This window comes from Phocoena sinus, chromosome X (genome assembly GCF_008692025.1).
Source record: "Phocoena sinus isolate mPhoSin1 chromosome X, mPhoSin1.pri, whole genome shotgun sequence".
Classification (NCBI taxonomy): Eukaryota; Metazoa; Chordata; class Mammalia; order Artiodactyla; family Phocoenidae; genus Phocoena; species Phocoena sinus.
Genome location: NC_045784.1, coordinates 130278465 through 130298095, shown reverse-complemented (window position 1 = coordinate 130298095; position 19631 = coordinate 130278465). Strand labels below are relative to the sequence as shown.

The 19631-nt window shown below is 57.8% G+C and overlaps 1 protein-coding gene across 6 annotated transcripts in view; it reads right to left on the bottom strand.

The window, feature by feature from the left end:
- Nucleotides 1-3988: 3988 nt before the first annotated feature.
- Nucleotides 3989-19631, bottom strand: part of IKBKG (inhibitor of nuclear factor kappa B kinase regulatory subunit gamma) — a 21592-nt gene continuing 5949 nt past the window's right edge. For 4 of the 6 annotated variants that reach the window (XM_032619483.1, XM_032619482.1, XM_032619479.1 and 1 more), the window contains exons 2-10: nucleotides 17905-18106; nucleotides 14413-14624; nucleotides 9706-9824; nucleotides 7264-7416; nucleotides 6683-6758; nucleotides 5561-5704; nucleotides 5134-5276; nucleotides 4904-4965; nucleotides 3989-4615 (exon numbers count right to left, since the gene is read on the bottom strand). In XM_032619483.1, the coding sequence (XP_032475374.1) occupies nucleotides 4473-4615; nucleotides 4904-4965; nucleotides 5134-5276; nucleotides 5561-5704; nucleotides 6683-6758; nucleotides 7264-7416; nucleotides 9706-9824; nucleotides 14413-14624; nucleotides 17905-18091 (1239 nt within the window). In that variant the 5' untranslated portion in view covers nucleotides 18092-18106 and the 3' untranslated portion in view covers nucleotides 3989-4472. The remainder of the gene's footprint in view (nucleotides 4616-4903; nucleotides 4966-5133; nucleotides 5277-5560; nucleotides 5705-6682; nucleotides 6759-7263; nucleotides 7417-9705; nucleotides 9825-14412; nucleotides 14625-17904; nucleotides 18107-19631) is intronic. The other 2 variants (XM_032619481.1, XM_032619484.1) reach the window with 1 other exon arrangement.

Here is a 19631-nt window from a genome sequence, read left to right as displayed (position 1 = left end):
TCATGGCTGAGGAGCCTGAGGCTCAGAAAGGCAAAATCACCAGGCCGCCATCAAACAGCAGACGGGCCCAGGGAGACGCCGTCTGGGCCCATCTCCTCCCCAAGGAGCCGCTGCTGCTCTCTGCTCCTAGCAAAGCCCGCACAGTGACGTGTCTGCTCTGTCTGTTCAGACGGGCAATGTCCTGCCACGGCCAAGGGAACCTGCTCAGCCCTGTCCCCTTTCTAACGTGTCAGTGGTTGGCTGGCAACCAAAGGCATCCAACTCGCAGTGCAGGCAGAGCTGTGTTTTCTAACAGAAAATAGCAGACTCGTTGCTGTCTCGGGCCTCCTATAAAACAGGGCTGAGTGCCCCACGTGCTATGGGTGAAATGTGTGCCCCCAAAGAAGACACATGGGAGTCCTCACCCGCAGGACATGAGAATGCCACTGCATTTGGAGACAGGGTCTTTACAGAGGTGATCGAGTTAAAGTGAGTCACGGGGGTGCGTCCTCATCCGATGGGACTGGTGTCCTTATAAAAAGGGGACATTTGGAGACGCAGACACGCACAGAGGAGAGACGGCGTGAAGACACAAGGAGCAGACGGCAACTACAAGCCCAGGAGAGAGGCCTGGAACAGACCCTCCCTCGCGGTCCCCAGAAGGAACTGCCCCTGCCCACAGCCCTGGATCTTGGCCTCCCGGCCTGCACAACTGGGAGACGATACGTCTCTGTCGTTTGCCCCATGCACTGTGCGCACGCAGCGTGGAAGCGTCGAGTCGGCCCTCGCACCATCTGCTGTCAGCCACCTGGTGTCAAAGCCCCCTGCTGCATCCACCCCAGGGCAGTAACATACATCCCCTATGTATCAAACTCATACCTGCAAATGATAGGCACCTAGGAAATACATACGTGAGGAAAGCTTAATCACTGGTAATCCTACCACCACATCCATCCAAGTGGCAGCAGGGTGTGCACGGCAGCTTTTGCTCTTTTATTGGGGGTCGCACTTTATACATAACTGTGTCTATTGATTTTTCACACCAAGGTGCTACAGAGTGCATTCCAGGTGATGAGATGTCCGCAGTGCTGGCTGCACAGGCGCAAGTCGTCACCCTGCCTGACCGGCCCCCACGGAAGGGGGTCCCTGCGCCTTGTCAGCAGAGCACTGGAAGTCTTCATTTGTTGCTATTTTGACATCACTTTTTGTGTAGTCTGAGTCTGTGTTGTTTTAGTCTTTCGTGAGGGAGAAAACCTTTCATATGGTGCTTATTTTATGGCTCATCTGGATTCCTCTTAAGCAGGTAATGGAGTGGGGCGTGTGGGAATGACAACAGGGATGTGCTTCTGTCTGTCTGTCTCTACCTCCCAAACCCAGGGTCACGAGTATCAAGGGGCCACAGCTAAACCTACAGGCAGGCTGCTTCCCTCACGGGAGGAATCCAGCCACTTGTTCGCGAAGCCAGAGAGTGGAAGCCCTGGTTTAAAACCCTCAGTCTCTCGGGTCCAGTCGGCCCTACAGGAGGAATCAGGCTCCCTAACTCCAGACTATACTCCAAAGTTACAGTAATCAAGACAGCCTCCAGGAAGAGAAGGTTCCAAAGAGCAGTGGTTCTCGGCCAGCGCCTGGTCCCATCCCAGCCCCCACTCAGCTGGTCCGGGGTGTGGGCAGCACGTGTGTCAAGCTCTCACCGCTGCCGCCGTGCGGCCTGCGTGGGGGTCACCGCCGAGGCGCTGGCGCACTCCTGGGGGGGCGGAGAACGTCCGCCTCGCACCACTCCAGGGTCTCCCCTTCTTTCAACCCCCTTTCAGAAAAGGGAGCTGATCAGAGAAGGGCTCCTGTGCGCCCGCCACCCTGTTAGAAGCACGAAGCCAATCCCAACACAGCCAGGAGCCAGCACAGGTTGCAGGTGGTCCAACGGCACTGACCCCTTTTCCCGGCCACGTCCACTGGCCGCAGCAGCAGTGTCCAGCTGGAGACAAGACGTCCTAAGGATCGACAGTCCCCAAGCCTGCAAGGGCCCACCCACCGCCAACTCCAGCTTTCCTCACCACCATCACCCTGGGGAACAAGCCCTCCAACAGAGCTGCAGCTCCTGGAGACGCCTGCCTTTGGCTGCGTTTGTCCTAATCTGTGGGCTCCAGAAAATGCCCCTGTGCTGGGCTGAATGGTGGCCAAGAGAGAGATACGTGTCCTGACCCCCAGAACTTGTGGCAGTGATCTTATTTGGAAAAAGGTTTTTGGGGATGTGATAAAAGTTAAGGGTCTACAGGTGAGGCCATCCTGGATGACACAGGTGGGCCCCAAATCCAACGACAAGTATCCTTAGAAGAGAAGAAAGAGGACACAGACAGAAGCAGAGAAGCCCACGTCAAGACGGAGGCAGATGCCGGAGAGACGCATCTACCAGCCAAGGAGCACCGAGGACAGCCACCAGGAGCTGGAAGACAGGCCCAGAACTGAGGCTCCCTCAGAGGTGCCAGGAGCCAAGCCTGCCCGCACCTGAACCTCAGACTTTGGCCTCCAGAACTGGCAAAGAATGAATTCCTGTTGTTTTAAGCCACCAAGTTTGCAGCCATTTGTTACAGCAGCAACAGGAAACTAACACATTCCCCCCAAAACACAAAGTGCTCTTGTCGAAAAATTGCAGGATGTGGACTGAAACGCAGCACCCATGAGCAGAGAACCTATCTGTGCCTTTAACGTGCTCCCGAAGGACCATCTGCAACTACATACTTGGGCTTCAGGAGTGGGTCAGCCCCTCCCACCCCTGCAGATGCCAAGAAAGCCCCCAGCCAAGGCTTGTTTTCGGAACAGCATGCTGGCTGGGCCGTCTTCCTGCGGGAGACTTATGCCCCGATCCTAGCCCACCCTGTCACTGCCACATAGCAGGGAGGCCTGGACAAAACCCAGGGACAGACCTGTGACATCCCATTCCCAACCAGAGCAGCCCACGGGGTGCAGGAAGAGGCTGGGCACTGAGGAGTAAACCACAGTTGCAGGGGTAATGCCCACAGCTTTGACATCCTCGGAAATATCCAGAATCTTGCAAAACAACAAGGAAGAGTCCTCTGGTGCTGGTAATCTGCCAAAGATTGCTGAGTGGCTTCTGCTGGCCAGGCCGGGGCATTTGTGGCTGGTGTGGGGAACGGCATCACCAACTTCTGGAATGTGATGACATAGGGCCGCCACTGCTCACGCTGGGTGGCAACGCACTTGGGGAGGACAAGAGCGCACTGCAGTGTCAGGGCAAGTGTACGTGTGGGACGCACCCCTCGCCAGACCAAGAGGTGGTCGCAACAACTCCAAACCCAAAGCCGTGAAGGAACAGTGGATAAACGTGACTACAAAGATGACAAGCTCCAGGGCTTCCCTGGTGACGCAGTGGTTGAGAGTCCGCCTGCCGATGCGGGGGACACGGGTTCGTGCCCCAGTCCGGGAAGATCCCACATGCCGCGGAGCGGCTGGGCCTGTGAGCCACGGCCGCGGAGCCTGCGCGTCCGGAGCCTGTTGCTCCGCAACGGGAGAGGCCACGACAGTAAGAGGCCCGCATACCACAAAAAAAAAAAAAAAAAAAAAAGATGACAAGCTCCAGTCCAAACACACCGGTACCAAGTCAGGAGGAAAAGATAACCGAAATTTCTATCACACACAAGAGCTGATCCCACTAATGACCAAAGAGCTGCTGTAAGTCAAGGAACAAAAGACTAACAGCCCAATAGAGAAATGGGCAAAAAATACAAACAAGCTGTCTACGCCAGAAGAACTGAAAAGGACCCTTCAAGCTCTCAAGAGATGCTCAAGCTCTCTCTTAACAGAGAACGGCTCGCCTGGTGGATGGCACAAGCCCACGGGCCGGACACCCATCATCTGCGGCAGGGCTATGGGGGGTGAGGGAGGAGTGGGAAAGCACGCCCAGGGTAGGGGAGCGCCGGCACTGTCTACCCCCTGCTCAATGGTGCCGCTTCTGCGGGATCCAATCCAAAGGTACACATGATGGACGCACAAGGATTTTCAGCGTGGTATTGTTTATGACAGTAAAAAGACCAGTAACAACCCAAACGTCCGCTAGCAGCAGACAAGTTCGATCCACAGTGGTGCAGCCGCCAGTGGAACAGCACACGGCCCATGAGAGCAGCACCACACTGTGCCAGGCGGCCGGGACGAAGGGTCCTGCCCGTCTCAGCCTGGGAATCGCTTGTCTGGGAGCCCTGGCCTGGGCTCTTGGCTTCCCCAGCACAGGTGAAAGAAGAGCGAACCCCGGAGTCAAGCAGACAGAACGAACAGAAAAAGCAGAGCATCGCGCCTATCTGGGGCTCTGTGTGCCCTAAAAGAGGTGAACCAGCGGACGGGGACGTAAGGCCCTGCGGCTAGGTCTCGGGGCTCAGAGAAGGGGCCCAACCTCTGTCACCCAGCCCCTAATTCAGGACCAGGCAGACAGGAGAGGAAAGCAACAGATTGCACTGTCCTGGGCTGGGTGTCGGTAAGCAGCGCTACTCGATGCACTCCATGACGTGTATCTGCAGGGTGTCCATGTCAGGAGCCTGATACTGGCACTTGGGGCAGCAGAAGTTGGGCGGCTCTTCAGGGGGGCTTCTCCTCTGGCTGGGCAGGGCCACGTGAAAGGAGTGATGAGCTGGGGAAAGAGGATAGGCACTGGTGGGGGCGGGCTTCTTGTGTGTCCCCTTGCACACACTGCAGGGAAGGGCCAAGGCAGAAAGTGCCGAGATACCTTGGCTCCAGTGACCTGGGTCCCCACCGCTAGCGCCTCCCCTTTAGCCCCGCCCCCAGGGGCGGTACCGCTGGGGAGGAGGGGCCAGGGGCCGGTGCGAGCTCCCTGGAGCTCTCTCGCTGGGTTCCAGGATCCTCAGCACCTCCTCCCAGCACCCTGCCCTCCCCAGCCCTCCCCCTGCAGCTCCCTCACCTGGGGCAGGGGCTAAGGGGGTCTGGGAGACCTCTACATGCCGCTTCCTCATGTCTTCGATCCTTTGAGAAAAGAAACCGTCCGATCAGTACGTATGAGTCAATCTCCAGCACGTACAAAGCTGATGGAAGGACGAGGCACGAGGCGGGGAGAGGGAGGCCAGCTCCCCCTAACCTGACAGGCCCGGTACCCGCTGCCACTCCCCGTGGGTCCCGCGCTCCGAGGCCCACCTGGCCGACTCCTGACAGCTGGTCTTCAGCCTGTTGTGCTCCCTCTGCAACTGCTCCAGCTGCGCCTGCAGGAACTCCTTCTTCTCAGCCAGCTTCTCCCGGGCCTGCCTCTCAGCCTGGAAATCCGCCTTGTAGATATCCGCCTGGCAAAGCCAAGACAGGGGCAGTGCCCACTCTCCATCAGCCACGCGCTGGACACTCCACGGCAGCCACGGGGGCCGGGGGAAGGCAGAGCCCGCTCCTGTTCTCCCAGAGCCCACGGCACGAAGACAGTCACCCCAGAGGCATCGAGGGTTCAAGGAACACTGCGAGGGACTCAAAGAGCTTCCGAGAGGCCAGTGCAAAGCGCCGCCAGAGGCATGCCAGGTCCCAGCGCCAGTGGCCCAGTCTGCTCACCCGCACGCAGGCCGCAGAGGAGAGCCCTCACCTGGGCTTTCAGCACCGGAACCGTCTCCATCACAGTCTTGTGTTGCTCAGCCTCTTCCTTCAGTTTGTCGATCAGCTCCTGTTTAGCCACCAGGGCCTCCTCCGCCTGCTTGAGCTGCTGCTTGAGGTCTTCCAGCTGCAATCCCTAGATGTGGGTGGCGGGGAGCTGACAGAGCCTGATCTGGCTCAGCCTTGCGGCAGGGCTGCCCCCAGGCTGGCTGCCGCTCCAGGAAAGCAGAACCAAGAGGAACGAGAGATCGGGCCCAGGAAAGGCAGAGGCTGGAGGGGACCTCAGGTCATCTGGCACAACCGCCCCCCAGGCCGACATTCCCTTCCCAGCTGGACAGTCCCCCGACCCCTCAAAGGACGGGGGCCACACTCCCTCCTGAGGCCAAGTGCTGCACACTGAGCCAGTCTCATGCACTAATGCTCCACCACGTGCCCGCTAAGCCGAGGCCCGTCGGTCCTTCCGCTCTGCCACCTGGTCGAGGGTCTGCTGGTCCCTCACGGATGCCCCGCCCCCCCCCCACAGCCCCACACACAGACGCACACACACACCACCAAGCCTTCCCTCTGGAGATCAAAGGGACACGCTTTCCTAACTAACTCTTCCTCATGGGACCCACTTTTCAGGCTTTACCCTTATAAGTCTCTTCCAGGTATGTTCAGGTTTGACTACATCCTTCTTAAAATGTGATCGCTAGAAGCCGCACTCGGTTTAAGTCTGACGAGGACAAACTAGAAAAGGGGTATCAGCCACCTTCAACACTGGTATGGAAACATTCCCAGGGAAATCTGGGGACGCCTGGCGGGAGGGACCAGCTGCAGAGACAAGCGTGGTCCTGCCCACAGGCGGAGCATCTGGAGGCGCCGCCTAGTCCAACATGGGCTGCAAACAACACAGCCCAAGCGTCCCCGCCTCCCCACTGCCTGTCCTGAGCCATCACCCCAGAGCCCTGACAAAGCTCTAGGTCGAATCGAGGATCCCTCTCCAAAGCCAGCTGTGTGAGTCTGTTAAGGTAGGGCCTTGAGTTCCAGTATCCCTGAGCTGAGGGAGTCAGCCCCAGGCCGGCAGCCCAGGAGACGCCGCCACCGTGTCCACTCGGCTCCACTCACTGCTCACCATGCTGCTCTTGATGTGGCTGTCATACTCTTGGAAGAGCTGGTGATAGGCCACCTGCAGCTGGGCCAGCTTCCTCCTACGGAAAAGGAGCTGAGGCTGGAGAACCACCTTGTGCTGACCCAGCCACAGCTTACTGCTTCCAACTCCACCCTCCTCCTTGTCGTCACGGCCACAGACCAGATGTGGCTTTCAGGGTGCCTGTGTGCCTGGAAGGCCGTCAGCTCTGAGGTAAGCTTTGCTACCTATTTCATATCATTTTCCATCAATCTGGCATTTCAAAATGTACACAAAGAAATGTTTATAATAAAACAGAGCTGTCCTGTACTGTTCAAAAGAGTCAAGTTCAAGAAAAACAGAGAAAAGCAGGAGGACTGTTCTAGATTAAAGAAGACTCAAAAGACACGCCAACAAGGAGAAGGTAGGATCCCAGACGGGACGCTGTTGACATGTGGACCGGAGAGCGAACAATGTCACCCTCTGAAAGCCGGATCGTTGGGGTGTGACAACGGTAAGGGACAGCACTGGGCCCTCCCCACCGGCCGGGCCCTGGAAGGGCTCCCAGGAGGCAGCGGCCCACTCACTTCTCCTCCGAGGCAGCCTGGCGCTCCATGCGCAGGGCGGCGTCCATGCTCTGGTTCTGCAGGCGCAGCTGGTCCACCTGCACGCTGTGCTGCTGCTGCAGCGCCTCGCGCTCGCTCTCCAGCTGCCGGGCCTGCTCGCTGGCGGCCCGGACCCTGGCGAGGGCATGGGCGGTCACAGAGGGCCCATAGCAGGACCCTCCTGTGCTCCCAGCATCCCCGCCACGCCGCACAGGGGCAGGGACAAGTCACGGCACAGTGGGGCCAAGGCGGGGGAACAAGTCACAGAGAGGTGGGACCAAGGGGGTCCTCCAGGCGTCACAGTGGACACACTATCACTGGAAACAGGGACAACTGCAGGGCAGCCGAATGGGGGCAGGGTCGGGCTGATGGCGGCCCCCAGAGAAGCCCTTTGGAAGGCGAAGGAGGTGGTCCCAGGGGAGAGGAGCCCCAGGGAACTGCCCATTGGGTTGCGACATGTGGGCGCTGGGGGCCCTGGCCAGAGCCATCTCGGTGGATGGGCTGGGAGGGACTGGGAGGAAAGCAGGTGGAGACAGCCAGCAAAGAGAGCCTTTCTGGAAGCCGGAGAGGGAGAAGGTGAGAAATGGGGCAGGGCGGGGGGAGGTGGAGGGGAGGCAGGGTCAGTGCTCAGAGGCTCTCTGCCGACCAGTCACAGCTCCAGAAGTGGTGAGGGGGCGCAGGCCCGTCTGGGCCCCGGGGTCCGCACCTGCACGAAGAGCCTTGCGCCTGCCCACCCAGGAGACAGCAGCAGCCTCAGCAGAGAATTCCCGGTGCCCTGTCCCATGGCGCAGTGACAGCTCAGCTCTCCTCAGCTACCTCCAGCCCGCCATCTCCCTGCTCCACATCCCTACGTCCACACAGCTCCCTGCGCGACGACAGTGGCTGCTTCTCGGTGGGGGAGGCTACTGGGGATGCTCTCTGGTCTCACCGTGTGCACACGCCCATCCATATCTACTGAACACAGGGCCCCATCTGGGAGCCGACAAAAGCTAGTGGCTGCCACTGTCATCAGCAGATGGAAGCGCCGCCTGCCAGGGGCCCGATGTGACAGGCCAGGGCTCAAAGGGCAGCCATGTGCATTAAGTCTGAGGCCACTTAAATGGCCACGCCGAATGATGGGAGATGCGGGCAGGCTTCCTGCCCCGAGCCGTCCAGCTCAGCACGTACATGCTCAGCCATGGAGACGGGGGCGGGGGACAGGAAAGGAGGGTGCCCAAGAGCCTACAATTGCTGGAGTAACGCCCTTGCAGGGTCATTAAGTGACCAAAGTTGGCTTCTTTCATGTGCATAGAAAAAAGATAGGCGGGGAAGACCCAAACGCGCCCTAAAAATTACACGTGCCTTTTTGAAACCCGGAGAGACAGAAGCATGTACGGGAAACAGCAGAATGCGAAGAGCCAGGGGCCAGCAGGCTCAGCCTTCCGCGGCCTCCCTTTCGCCGTCTTCTTTCTAGAGGGCAGCGCGCTCACACGCTGTCACCCCTGCCTGCTCCTCCAGCCTCCTTCACAAAGGCGCCCCCGACACCGCCCAGGGCACCCCGATCACCTCCCGCGCTGGGAGAGCTGGGGCCACCTCAGTCGCCTGGACCCATCTTTCCGGACGGCAGCAGCCGGGCGGCGTGAGAACCACTGAAACATCCGTGCCCTTTGACCCAATGACCTCACTTACAGGAACCTCCCTCTGCAGGAGAGAGCGACTGGTGGACCTGAGGCTGCCAGCTTTGTAAGGGCCGGCTTGCAAGGCTGGCCCCGGGGTGGTGCCCGGGCAGCGGGCTGGTGCGAGTGCCCTGCATCAACAAGACACTTTCCCTACTGATAAGGGTGGTCCCTGTGCCTGGACTCTGGCACCACAGGGTCGTTTAGGAGGCGCACCTGCTTTCCTCTGGGAATCGGGAAGTTTGGCACGTGCCGGGCAGCGACCAGCCCTCAATGAAACCCGGGGCGCTGAGTCTCGAGTGGGCTCCCTGGGTCTCCAGGGAGGCATCTGCCACTGCCGGAGAAGGGAGAGTGCTCGGCTGGCCCCTCATGGGAGGGAGAGGGGAAGCCGAAGGTGTGGGGTTCTCTACCCCCGACCCGCGTCTTCTGTCCTTGGGGGTGCTGGCGCGTGCCCTGTCCCTGTCATCAACCTCAGCCGGGAGGGCACTGGAGTGCTTTCCTGCAGGTCACGGGGGTGCTCTTCCCCACTGCCCAGCAAATGCCCCCTCAGGAAATAATCCAAACTCCAGCAAAAGGTCAGAGAGGCCGGAAGTGCCACTGGGACTCAGGTCCTGGACACCCAGTCCACAGCCCCACCACACACCTGCCCCACGCCCGTGTGCTCCCACCCATCCTGTCACAGAGGAACTCTCTGGAAGCCCCTGAATGGCCTCATTCTTCTCGGGCACCCTGACAACGGCCTCCAGGCTGGTTTTCCCTCCCTACTCACCTGCTCTCCAAAGCCTGCAGCTCCTTGCTGGCGGCCTCCAAGCGACTCTGGCTCTCCTGCAGCTCCCCCAGCAAGGATGTCACCTGGGCTTTCACTGAGGCCTTGTCCTCGGCCATCTGCTGCATGAAAAAAAGCCACCTCCTGTCGGCGATGCTTCCCTACCAGCTGCTCACCCCTGGCAGCCCCAAGCCCCAGGGCAGCTGAAAGCACTGAGATGGGTCCCCCGAGGGCTCCCCTCGCACCCTCAGCACCCCTACTCATCTCACCTCTCACCTCTGGAAGCTTCTCCCCCCCAGCGAGGCAACTGAAGCGGTGGAAAAAGATCAAGTCCCATGAGCCCCCACTCCAAGCCCCTCCTCATCCCTGCAGATGGGGCAACAGGAGACCCAGGGACACGGGAGCACAGAGGTGCCTCGAGTCTCACGAGGCTGACAACCAGGCCACGAGGGCTGAGCCCAGCAGGAGTCTGTGTGCCTCCGTCATCAAACTGTCCAGATCCCGGTCCCCTGAGACCTCGGGCTGCTCAAGCCAAGGGTGCAGCCCCGGTCTTCTCCATACCCGGCCCCTCCGCAGTAACCCCTCGGTAGGAACCAGCACCCCTGTGCTCCCGGCCGCACACACGGCCCCACCCACCATCCTTCTCAAGGGCAGTCTCAGGGCTGCGTCTCCTCTCCAGCTATACGCGCACGATGATGACCTGCTCCGTCTCAAGGCTTTCAGTACCCTCCACGGACTGAGGGCTTCCAGATTCCTCCCTCCAGGACAGACTTCCCTCCGGCACCCCAGCTTAGCTACCCAACTGCCTGCCCAGCTTCTCCACATTGAGGCCCGGAGGCTACAGTAAGCTTTCCCCAAAAGGACCACAAAGCAGGGGGCTTAAGACAACAGAAACGGATTGCCTTCTAGAGGCCGGGAGTCCAAGAGTAAGGTGTCGGCGGGGCTGGTTCCTCCTGAGGGCCCTTGGCTGTAGCAGCCTCCATTGTCACGTGACCATCTTCCCTAGGTGTCTGTTTCTTTTCTTTGAAACATACCAGTCATTGGATTTAGGCCCATCCTAAGCCAGTGTGACCTCACCTTAACTTGATTACATCTGCAAACACCCCATTTCTAAATAAGGTCACATTCTGAGGTCCCAGGGGTTAGGATATGGGCATTTCTTTTGGGGGAACATAATTCAACCCATAACACCCCTACACTAGACAGGAATCCAGATAATGTCTCACACTAGCACAGCACCTTCCCACGGGTCCTGTCACACTCAGGATCAAAGCCCAAATCCTTCACTGGCTTACTAATCCCACATGATTAGCCCCACCATGACTCTGCCCTCCTCAGCCCCTATCCACTCTGCCCCAGCCATGTTTGCCTCTTCGGTCTTCCCTGAACATCACAGACATGCTCCTGCCTCAGGACCTTTGCACATGCTTTCTCCACCTCTAAAACAGTCTTTCCCCAGATACCCACATGTATTCCAGTCCTGACTAGATGGCACCCCGGTGAGGCCTTCCCCATCTAGTCCATCCTCCAGTTAGTGGCACAAAACCTTGGAGTCTTCTCTGCCTCTCACAGCTCACATCGGATCCACCAGGAAATCCTGTCAAAATGTTTCTCAGAATCTATTTGATGACACTAAGCAGGTAACGGTAACTACTTTAGGTGTGATGGTGGTATTATTCTTATGTTTCTTAGAGATGCACACTGAAATATTTACAGACGAAACTATGAGGTGTCTGGAATTTGGTTCAAAATAATGGGGGAACTCCTAGGTATCTACCTGAAAGAAATGAAAACCCATGTCCACACAGGGATGTTCACAGCAGCATTACTCCTAACAGCCAGAGTGGAAACGACCCAAATGTCCATCAAATGACGACTGGATAAACAAAACGTAGTCTCTCCATACACTGGAATATCATCCAGCCATAAAGTGAAATGAGGTACTTGGACAGACTACAGCGTGGATGAACCTCAAAAAATATGATGCTGGGACTTCCCTGGTGACGCAGTGGTTAGGACTCTGAGGTCCAATGCAGGGGGCCCAGGTTCGATCCCTGGTCAGGGAACTAGATCCCACAGGCATGTTGCAAGTAAGAATTCGCATGTCAACAGGGAGCGTGGGAGGGAGGGAGACGCAAGAGGGAAGAGATATGGGAACATATGTATACGTATAGCTGATTCACTGTGTTGTAAAGCAGAAACTAACACACCATCATAAGGCAATTATACTCCAATAAAGATGTTAAAAAAATTAAAAAAAGAATTCGCATGCCATGACTAAGGAGCCCACCTGCCACAACTAAGACCTGGTGCAACCAAATAAATAAATAAGTAAATATTATTTAAAAAAAAAAAAAAACGTGATGCTGAGTGAAAGCAGCCAGACATGAGAGCCACACGGTGGATCCTACTCACAGGAGACGCCCAGAGCAGGCAAACACAGACAGGAAGGTGAGCATGTACCCGGGGCTGGGGAGTGACTGCGCGTGGGGACGGGCTTTCTCCTTGGGATGGTGACAATGTTTTGGAAGCAGATGGAGGTGATGGTTGGACAACTCTGTGACTATACTAAAAACTACTGAATTCTACACTTTCAAGGGGTGAATTTCATGGTATGTTGAGTTTTATCCTGGAAGAGCTGTTGGAAAAAACTCCAGCCCATGGCTCTACCACTTTCTCCAGGGACGGGCACTCAGCTATGCCCAGGTTTTTGCTGGGGTCACCGTCTTATCCCCATCATCTGTTGTCCATGTGCAGGAGTTTCTCTTACGTATACCAGGGGTGCAACTGATGAGTTGGGGGTGACCTAAATTTTCAACTTGAAGAGAAAAATGCCAAATAGTTTTTCAAAGCAGCGGCACTAGGGCTTCCCTGGTGGCGCAGTGGTTGAGAGGCCGCCTGCCGATGCAGGGGACATGGGTTCGTGCCCCGGTCCGGGAGGGTCCCACATGCCGCGGAGCGGCTGGGCCCGTGAGCCGTGGCCGCTGAGCCTGCGCGTCCGGAGCCTGTGCTCCGCAACGGGAGAGGCCACAGCAGTGAGAGGCCCACGCACCGCAAAAAAAAAAAAAAAAAAAAAAAAAGCAGTGGCACCAACTGATGCTGCCACCAGCAACATGAAGCCATGGCCCCTCCAATACCCGCTACTGTGAGACTTGTCAGCTAGAAATAGGGCTTTGGCAGTGGCTCTGATGGCGACCGTGAAGCCAGCATCCCATCATGTGAGCACGGGGCAGGCGGACGCTCTGAAGGCATCCTGAGAACAGCAGCCTTCTCCTTCTCGCTTCTGCGCCGAGTACACCAGTTCAGGATTATAGCGGCTTTACCGATGGCCCCAAAGTGACATGGCCACGGCCTAACCCCAGTACCTGTAAATGGGACCTGATTTAGAGACAGGGTCTCTCCAGATGTGACCAACTTAAGATGACATCGTACTGGAGGAGGGTGGGCCCCCGATCCAGTGACTGCTGAGAACTACAAAAGACTCGGACACTCGAGCAACTCTACAGTGGCTTCTTGCAGCCTAAGGTCACGACCCTGGGCCGGCCCAGCCCCCTTTTGAGTTCCTGTCTGAGAAAAGAGGGCTGGCAAAAGAATGTACTGTTTGCTCCAGCCAACACCTGACCTGGACCCCCACCATCCTCAGAGCCTTTCCTAAGAGGGCTCCCAACATGTGAATCCTTCCTCTGTCCCTTTGAGGCAACCCAGGAGTCTTTCTCGGGGACCTGAGAGCCATTCCTCTGAAACGAAATCCTCAGGAAGGATAGGGGCTCAGTCTGCCTGTGTCTGCGTGGGATGGAATCCTAACTTCCAGAACTGACTCCCGGGGTGGACGCCGCTGACCTCACCGCACTGACACCGACCCACCCCGCGTGGGTTTCCACTTGAGCCCCTGCTCGCTGCCCCCACCTCACTCTCCCTTCAAATCGCCAGCAATTTTGTGCCCATCAGAAGGGTGCGCAGCACCTTCCCCTGCTGTCGGTAGTTACCAAACAAAACCTGTTTTTACCCCTTTACCTAATGGCCGGCTGAGCTGCTCTTTGACACCAGTGTCTTCATAAGAGGAGGAGAGATGCCCAGACACGTGGGGAGAAGGCCCCATGACACTGTGTTTGCAAACCAAGGGACGCCAAGTCCTGCCAGCCAGCACCCGAGGCTGGGAGAGAGGCCTTGGCCAGATCCTGCCCTCATCTTGATCTTGGACTTCCGGCCTCCAGAACTGGGAGACAATACGTTTCTGTGGCTTAAAACTACCCAGTTTGTGGTACTTTGTTACAGCAGCTCCAGGAACCTAACACACCTCCCCGAGGGCCCCCACCAGGCAGTCTACACCACCAGGGTGATTTGGGGCGGGGCCCCAGGCCACATGTATCACCTTGACCTGCGGGGCACAGAGACCCGGTAACTCAGGTCAGTCACGTGGGTGCCCCAGGCCTCCAGGACCGACCCCCACTCAAGTCCCCGGACCGCACCACTCACGGGAGCTTCCCTGGTGGTGGTACCCGTGCGTGCCATCACACGTGGCCCAGCCTCTCCTGGACCTGCCCTCTGTTCCTTTTATCTGTGCTGATTCCAACCTGCATCCCTCCTGGGTGACTAAGCCTAACGCCATGGCCACGAGGACAATGGCTTTTCCCGACTCCAGGAGCCCCCCCACCCACGACCCCGAGCACAGTCCCTGCGGGTCCGGGGCGGGCAGCGGTGGCCCGCTACCTGCTGGCATGTCTTGAGGCGCTCCACCTCCTGCAGGGCCTGCTCCCTCTGCCGGTGCAGCTCCCGCTTCTCCAGGCTCAGCCTCTCCACCAGGTCCCGGGCCTCCTGGAACTTCTGCATGAGGAAGGCCTTCTCCTCCCTCTGGCTGCCCTGGAAACGCTGCAGCTCCTCGCAGCGCTCCCGCAGCATCTGGTTGCTCTGGCGGATGGCATCTGCAGAGGTGGCAGGGGGCAGGTGAGCCCGGTGGCCGCGGCCTCTCCCACCCTGACAACTTCCAAACACTCCCTTCACTTCGCCAAGCGCTTTCGAAGTCAACTACGCAAATGACGTGCCCCCAGTGTCTCCAAGATATTAACCACGTCAGCTTCACTTGAAAGCATGTGTCCGGGAGTTCCCTGGTGGCCTAGTGGTTAGGATTCCAGGCTTTCGCTGCCAGGGAGTGGGTTCAATCCCTGGTTGGGGAACTGAGATCCCACCGGCTGCACATGGCAGCCAAAAAAAAAAAGAAAAAAGCACGTTGTCAAATGCCACTTTCTTAGCAAGTGACTCTGGAACTCATCTGCCCTCCGTGTGGGTCAGAGGTGGGCCGCCCTGGGGCCCTGGGTCACTGCCTTCGGGATCAGACTCGGGGGCACAGCCACCAGAACAAACTTGCCCATGGCACTGCTGGCCACAGACCGGGGGGGGGCGGGTGAGAAGCCTTGGAGCAGGCCACTTAGCCACCTCTCTGAGCCTCACCATCCTCATGTCCATGTTCAATGGGGACAAGCACACCCATCTCACAGGATGAGGAAAGGTAAACAAAAAAGCAACCAAAGTGCCTGGTTTTCAAGACAACCTCAAGAACCAGTCCATCCTCCTTTCCCCGGGCAGTCAGCAGGGCCTAAGGAAAGGACAGCCACACACCTGGGGACACCCCAGGCAGCAGAAATCCATTGGGAGTGACAGAACTGATCCGTGGCATGCAAAGGTTCTAGCCACCACAGAGCTGGACAAGAGGGGGACAGGCAGTAGCTTCAGGCCCCCCTCTGGTCAAAACCCCCAACGAGCTAACTGGTGCCTGCTGATGGAACATTCTTTCACCAGAACCACAGTGGCTCCTGAGCCTGGCTCCAAAGCCACCTTCTGCGCCCCACTGTCCCCTGCCTCAGGTTCCTCACCAGCCCCCACCAAGGCTCAGCTCAGCTCACACACAACTTCTGTTTTTAACTGAGGTACAATTCACAGAACACCAAATTCACCACTTGAACTATTTTAAAGTATACAGTCATTCAGTGGCTATAGTATATTCACCAAGCTGTGCACCCATCACCTCTATCTAGCTCCAGAACATTTCCATCTTCCAAAAGAAACCTCATACCCACTGGCAGTCACTTCCCCTCTGGCCCCAGACACCGGCGCCCCCTCATGCTTCTCACTGGACTCGCCACATCAATGGACTCCTACACCAGGTAGAAACGACTTCTACCATGAAGCCTACCCACAAATACTCCAAACAAATCCGACGTCCTCCCTCCTGCCCCCTCCTCCATGGACACAATCACAAGCGTCACAGGGGCAGACACCTCAGGCCCCGGGGGTTTGGACCAGGGCCTGATACACTGCAGCCGTATAAGCAGAAAGGTGCAGAGCCCGAGCTCCCTGGGGGGCAGCTGGGGGTCCATGGTGCCTGTCTGGCCAGCCTGCCACACTCTCACCCCCGAGTCCCCTTTGCCAGAGCGCTGTCCTCGGGATGAGCAGAGACTACGCACATGGCTATGGAGGGTGAGCTGTCTCCCCACCCCTCAACCTGGCTGCCAGCTCTATGTGGCCCCAACACAGTAGGACATTTGATGACATCTGGGGATACCGATGGCTGTCTTAACTGAAGGGGCGCTATTGGCACCTCGTGGGTAGAGGCCAGGGATGCTGCTCAACACGCCACAGTGCTCAGAACAACCTCTAGATATCTGAGCGCTGAGGGGGAGGACTCTGTCCTCAAGCAGGTAGGTCCCAGCCCTCTGTGCGTGAATCAGGGCTGTCTCCAAAGCAGGCCAGCGCTCCAAAAGACCAAGCAGCCCCTAAGTGGCCGGCTGACCACGCTGGACCCTTTCCATCCTGCAAGAGAAGGCGACTCATCTCCACAGAAAAAGAGACACATATTCTGGGCACAAGTTTGGTGCCTGCCTGCAGGGCCTCAGCCAGCACCAGTCTCTGAGGCCTACAGGGCACGTGACCCAGCAGCACAGGGCCCCACGTGACATCCCATCACACCAGAGGATGCACTGTCCAGCAGAGGGGTGGGGGAGTGGTCCCATGACTGTGGCCTCCACTGCTTATGTCACACGCCAACCTGCCCGCCAGCTTGGACAGTGGACGGCTGAGTGAAAATAACCAAGGCCCTGTCCTCTGGGATATGGTGTACACAAAGACTGCGACCTTTATAAGCCCTGAGTTGCCAACAGGAACCAGGATGAAGCAAAAGTGGCCATGTGCCCCATCACTCCCCGTGACCCACCCGGGGAGTCTGTGCCGCCCATCTCCACCTGCAGCTCTGGGCTCGGCAGTGTAGAAGGTCTTCACAGCACAAAACACAAGAGTCTCACTGAGTGAGAAGCAGGGGCGCCGCCTGGGCACCTGGTGCTACCGTACCCAAGGAGCGGCACGCCAGACGAGGAGCCCCCGGGGCACGACCACCAAGGGGGGAGGGCTGTCTCACGCGAAGCAGGCAGGAGTGGGTCACACCCCAGGGCAGCCACACCAGGTGAGGGGCGCGATGAGACGGCCCCTGGGGCCTGGAGAAGCTGTCCCCGATGCAGGTGAGGACATGGACAGTGAGTGAGTGGGGGTTGTGATGGCGATGGGGAGGGGGCGGCCCGGAAGGTACTCGAACCCGGCCACCTGCGGGGTGGGTGCTGCTGGAGGACAGCCCTCAGCTCCGGTATCTTCGAGGAGCGGCCCGCCGGGCTCATGCCCCGCCCACAGGGCCTGGACGCCCCTTTTCCAAAGCAGCCCACTGGCCCTTCTCAGGGAGGCCACGCCCATTCCCAGAGCAGACCACAGCCCCTTTCTGGAGCAGGTCACGCCCCCTCCCCAGGATAGCCACGCCCCTTCCTAGGATAGCCAGTGCTTAATGACTGATCAGGACGGAGACACAGGGGCCTGGCCGCGTTGGCCCAAGTGGGACAACGCAGAAGGGTCATTCCCGCTCCAGAGCTCCTTGTAGGGCTGGCCTGCACTGCGGACCAGCTTCTCCCTCCGCCCTTCCCCTCCCCTCCCCAGTGTTACTCCTAAGAGGACTCTAAATAAATGTCCTGCATGGCACTCTGTATCTCAAAGTCCACTTCCAGGGATTCCCACCTGAAACAAAGAGGAAGGGTGGCTGAGCTTCAGTCTCTAACTGGCCCACCCCAGTCCCAGTCAATGCAGAGGGGCAGGTGAGTGGGATAATCCTTCCCCCAGCAGTGTCGGGTCCCTGGACATTTTACTCCACACACCCGCTGTCTCCCTCACCTCGGAGCTCTTGATTCTCCTCCAGACAGCGCTGGAAGGTCTCAGGAGCAGCCTGCTCTGAAGGCAGGTGGAGCATGGCTGGCTTCCCCAGAGAAGACTCTTCACCCAGCACGTCCTGGTCCCCTGCTGGGCCGCCGCTAGGCTGCACCATCTCACACAGTGGACTCTTCCAAGGGGGCCTGCTCATCCAATACGTCAGGGTCTGAAACAGAGAGCCAGCAGAGGCATCACGTGAGGAGGCCTATGCAGAATTCTCCCACCCTGCAGGCCGGGGAGGAGTTCGGGCGCCACACTTTAAGCAGAATGACAAGCACTGTGCCAAGCGGAAAAGGATGCTAAGAGGTGGCACATACTCCCATTCCAAAGGGAGGTACAGGGATTTATGTGGCGCTTGGAAAGGTCATGGTTCAGCACTGGTTGTAAACTGTGCCTAGCACTATCTCCAGGCTGTGACCTGAGGAACTTCACCAGAGAGGAGAAATCACGGAGATTATTTCTGGAGGGAGGTGCCAGTGTGCCGGGAATCCTACCCCGACACCTACACCTCCAAGCACGAGTGGAGGGTGCTGGCCCCTCACCTAGTGTACTGAGTGGAATGATGGCCCCCAATAAGGTATGTCCACGCCCTGACCCCCAGAACCTGTGACTGTGACCTGACTTGGCAAAAGGGTCTTTGCAGATGTAATAAAGTTAAGGATCTGCAGATGAGATCATCCTGGATGACAGTGGCCCTAAATCCAATGGCAGGGTCCTTATAAGACACAGAAGAGCAGATACAGACGCAGAGCAGAAGCCACGTGAAGATGGAAGCAGAGATGGGAGAGATGCGGCCACAAGCCAAGTGGCACCTGGAGCCCCCAGAAGCTGGAAGAGGCAGGAGGGACCCTCCCCTGGAACCTCCAAAGGAAGCACGGCCCTGCCAACAACTCGATCTCAGGCTTCTGGTCTCCAGAGCTGGGAGAGGATAAATTTCTGTTGTTTTCAGCCCCCTGGTTTGTGGAAATTTCCCACAGCCGCCCTAGGAAGTCCATACACCAAGTAAGAGGGGCTTCACTCAGAGCCTGATGAGTGTTCCCTGGACCTGAGGGGCCGAGGTGGACATCTAGCATCTGACGTGTACTGAAGCATCTGAAAGTGGGAGCTGGGCTCACAGCCGAAGAGAGAGTGGCAGACACAGGCTGAGCTGTTTGCGTTCTCTTGTGAACTAGAGTATAGAGAGGGAGGCTATGCTAGACAGCAGCAGCCTGGAGCCCTTTTAAGTCCTGACCAAGAAGACTGACTACATGGAGGAGGAGGCCAATCCCAACAGAAGTTTCCAGGAGTAGGGCCTGAGCTTCAGCCAGAGACTCGAACACCAAGTGAGCCTGGACGTTTCACTATTACACTGATACTTACCTGAACACCCTCCTGACCCACCAGCAGTATCTGACGGATCGCTGGTCCCTGATTCCAGAACAGCCCACTCTCCTGGTTCTCCTCCTGCCTCACGGGCTGCCCCTGCTCTGGCTCTTTCACTGGACCATCCTCGTCAGCCCAGCCCTTCACATGGTGGTGCCCAGGGCTCTGTTCTGGGATCTTTTCTCTAACTCCAGTCACTCCAATACTAATTCCATCGAGACTCAAAGCTGTAACCCTCATCTTAATGCTGATGATACCCCAAATCAGAACTCCTTCCTGAACTCCAAACTAACCCATCAAACTCCACATCTCCACTTGGGTATCTAGTC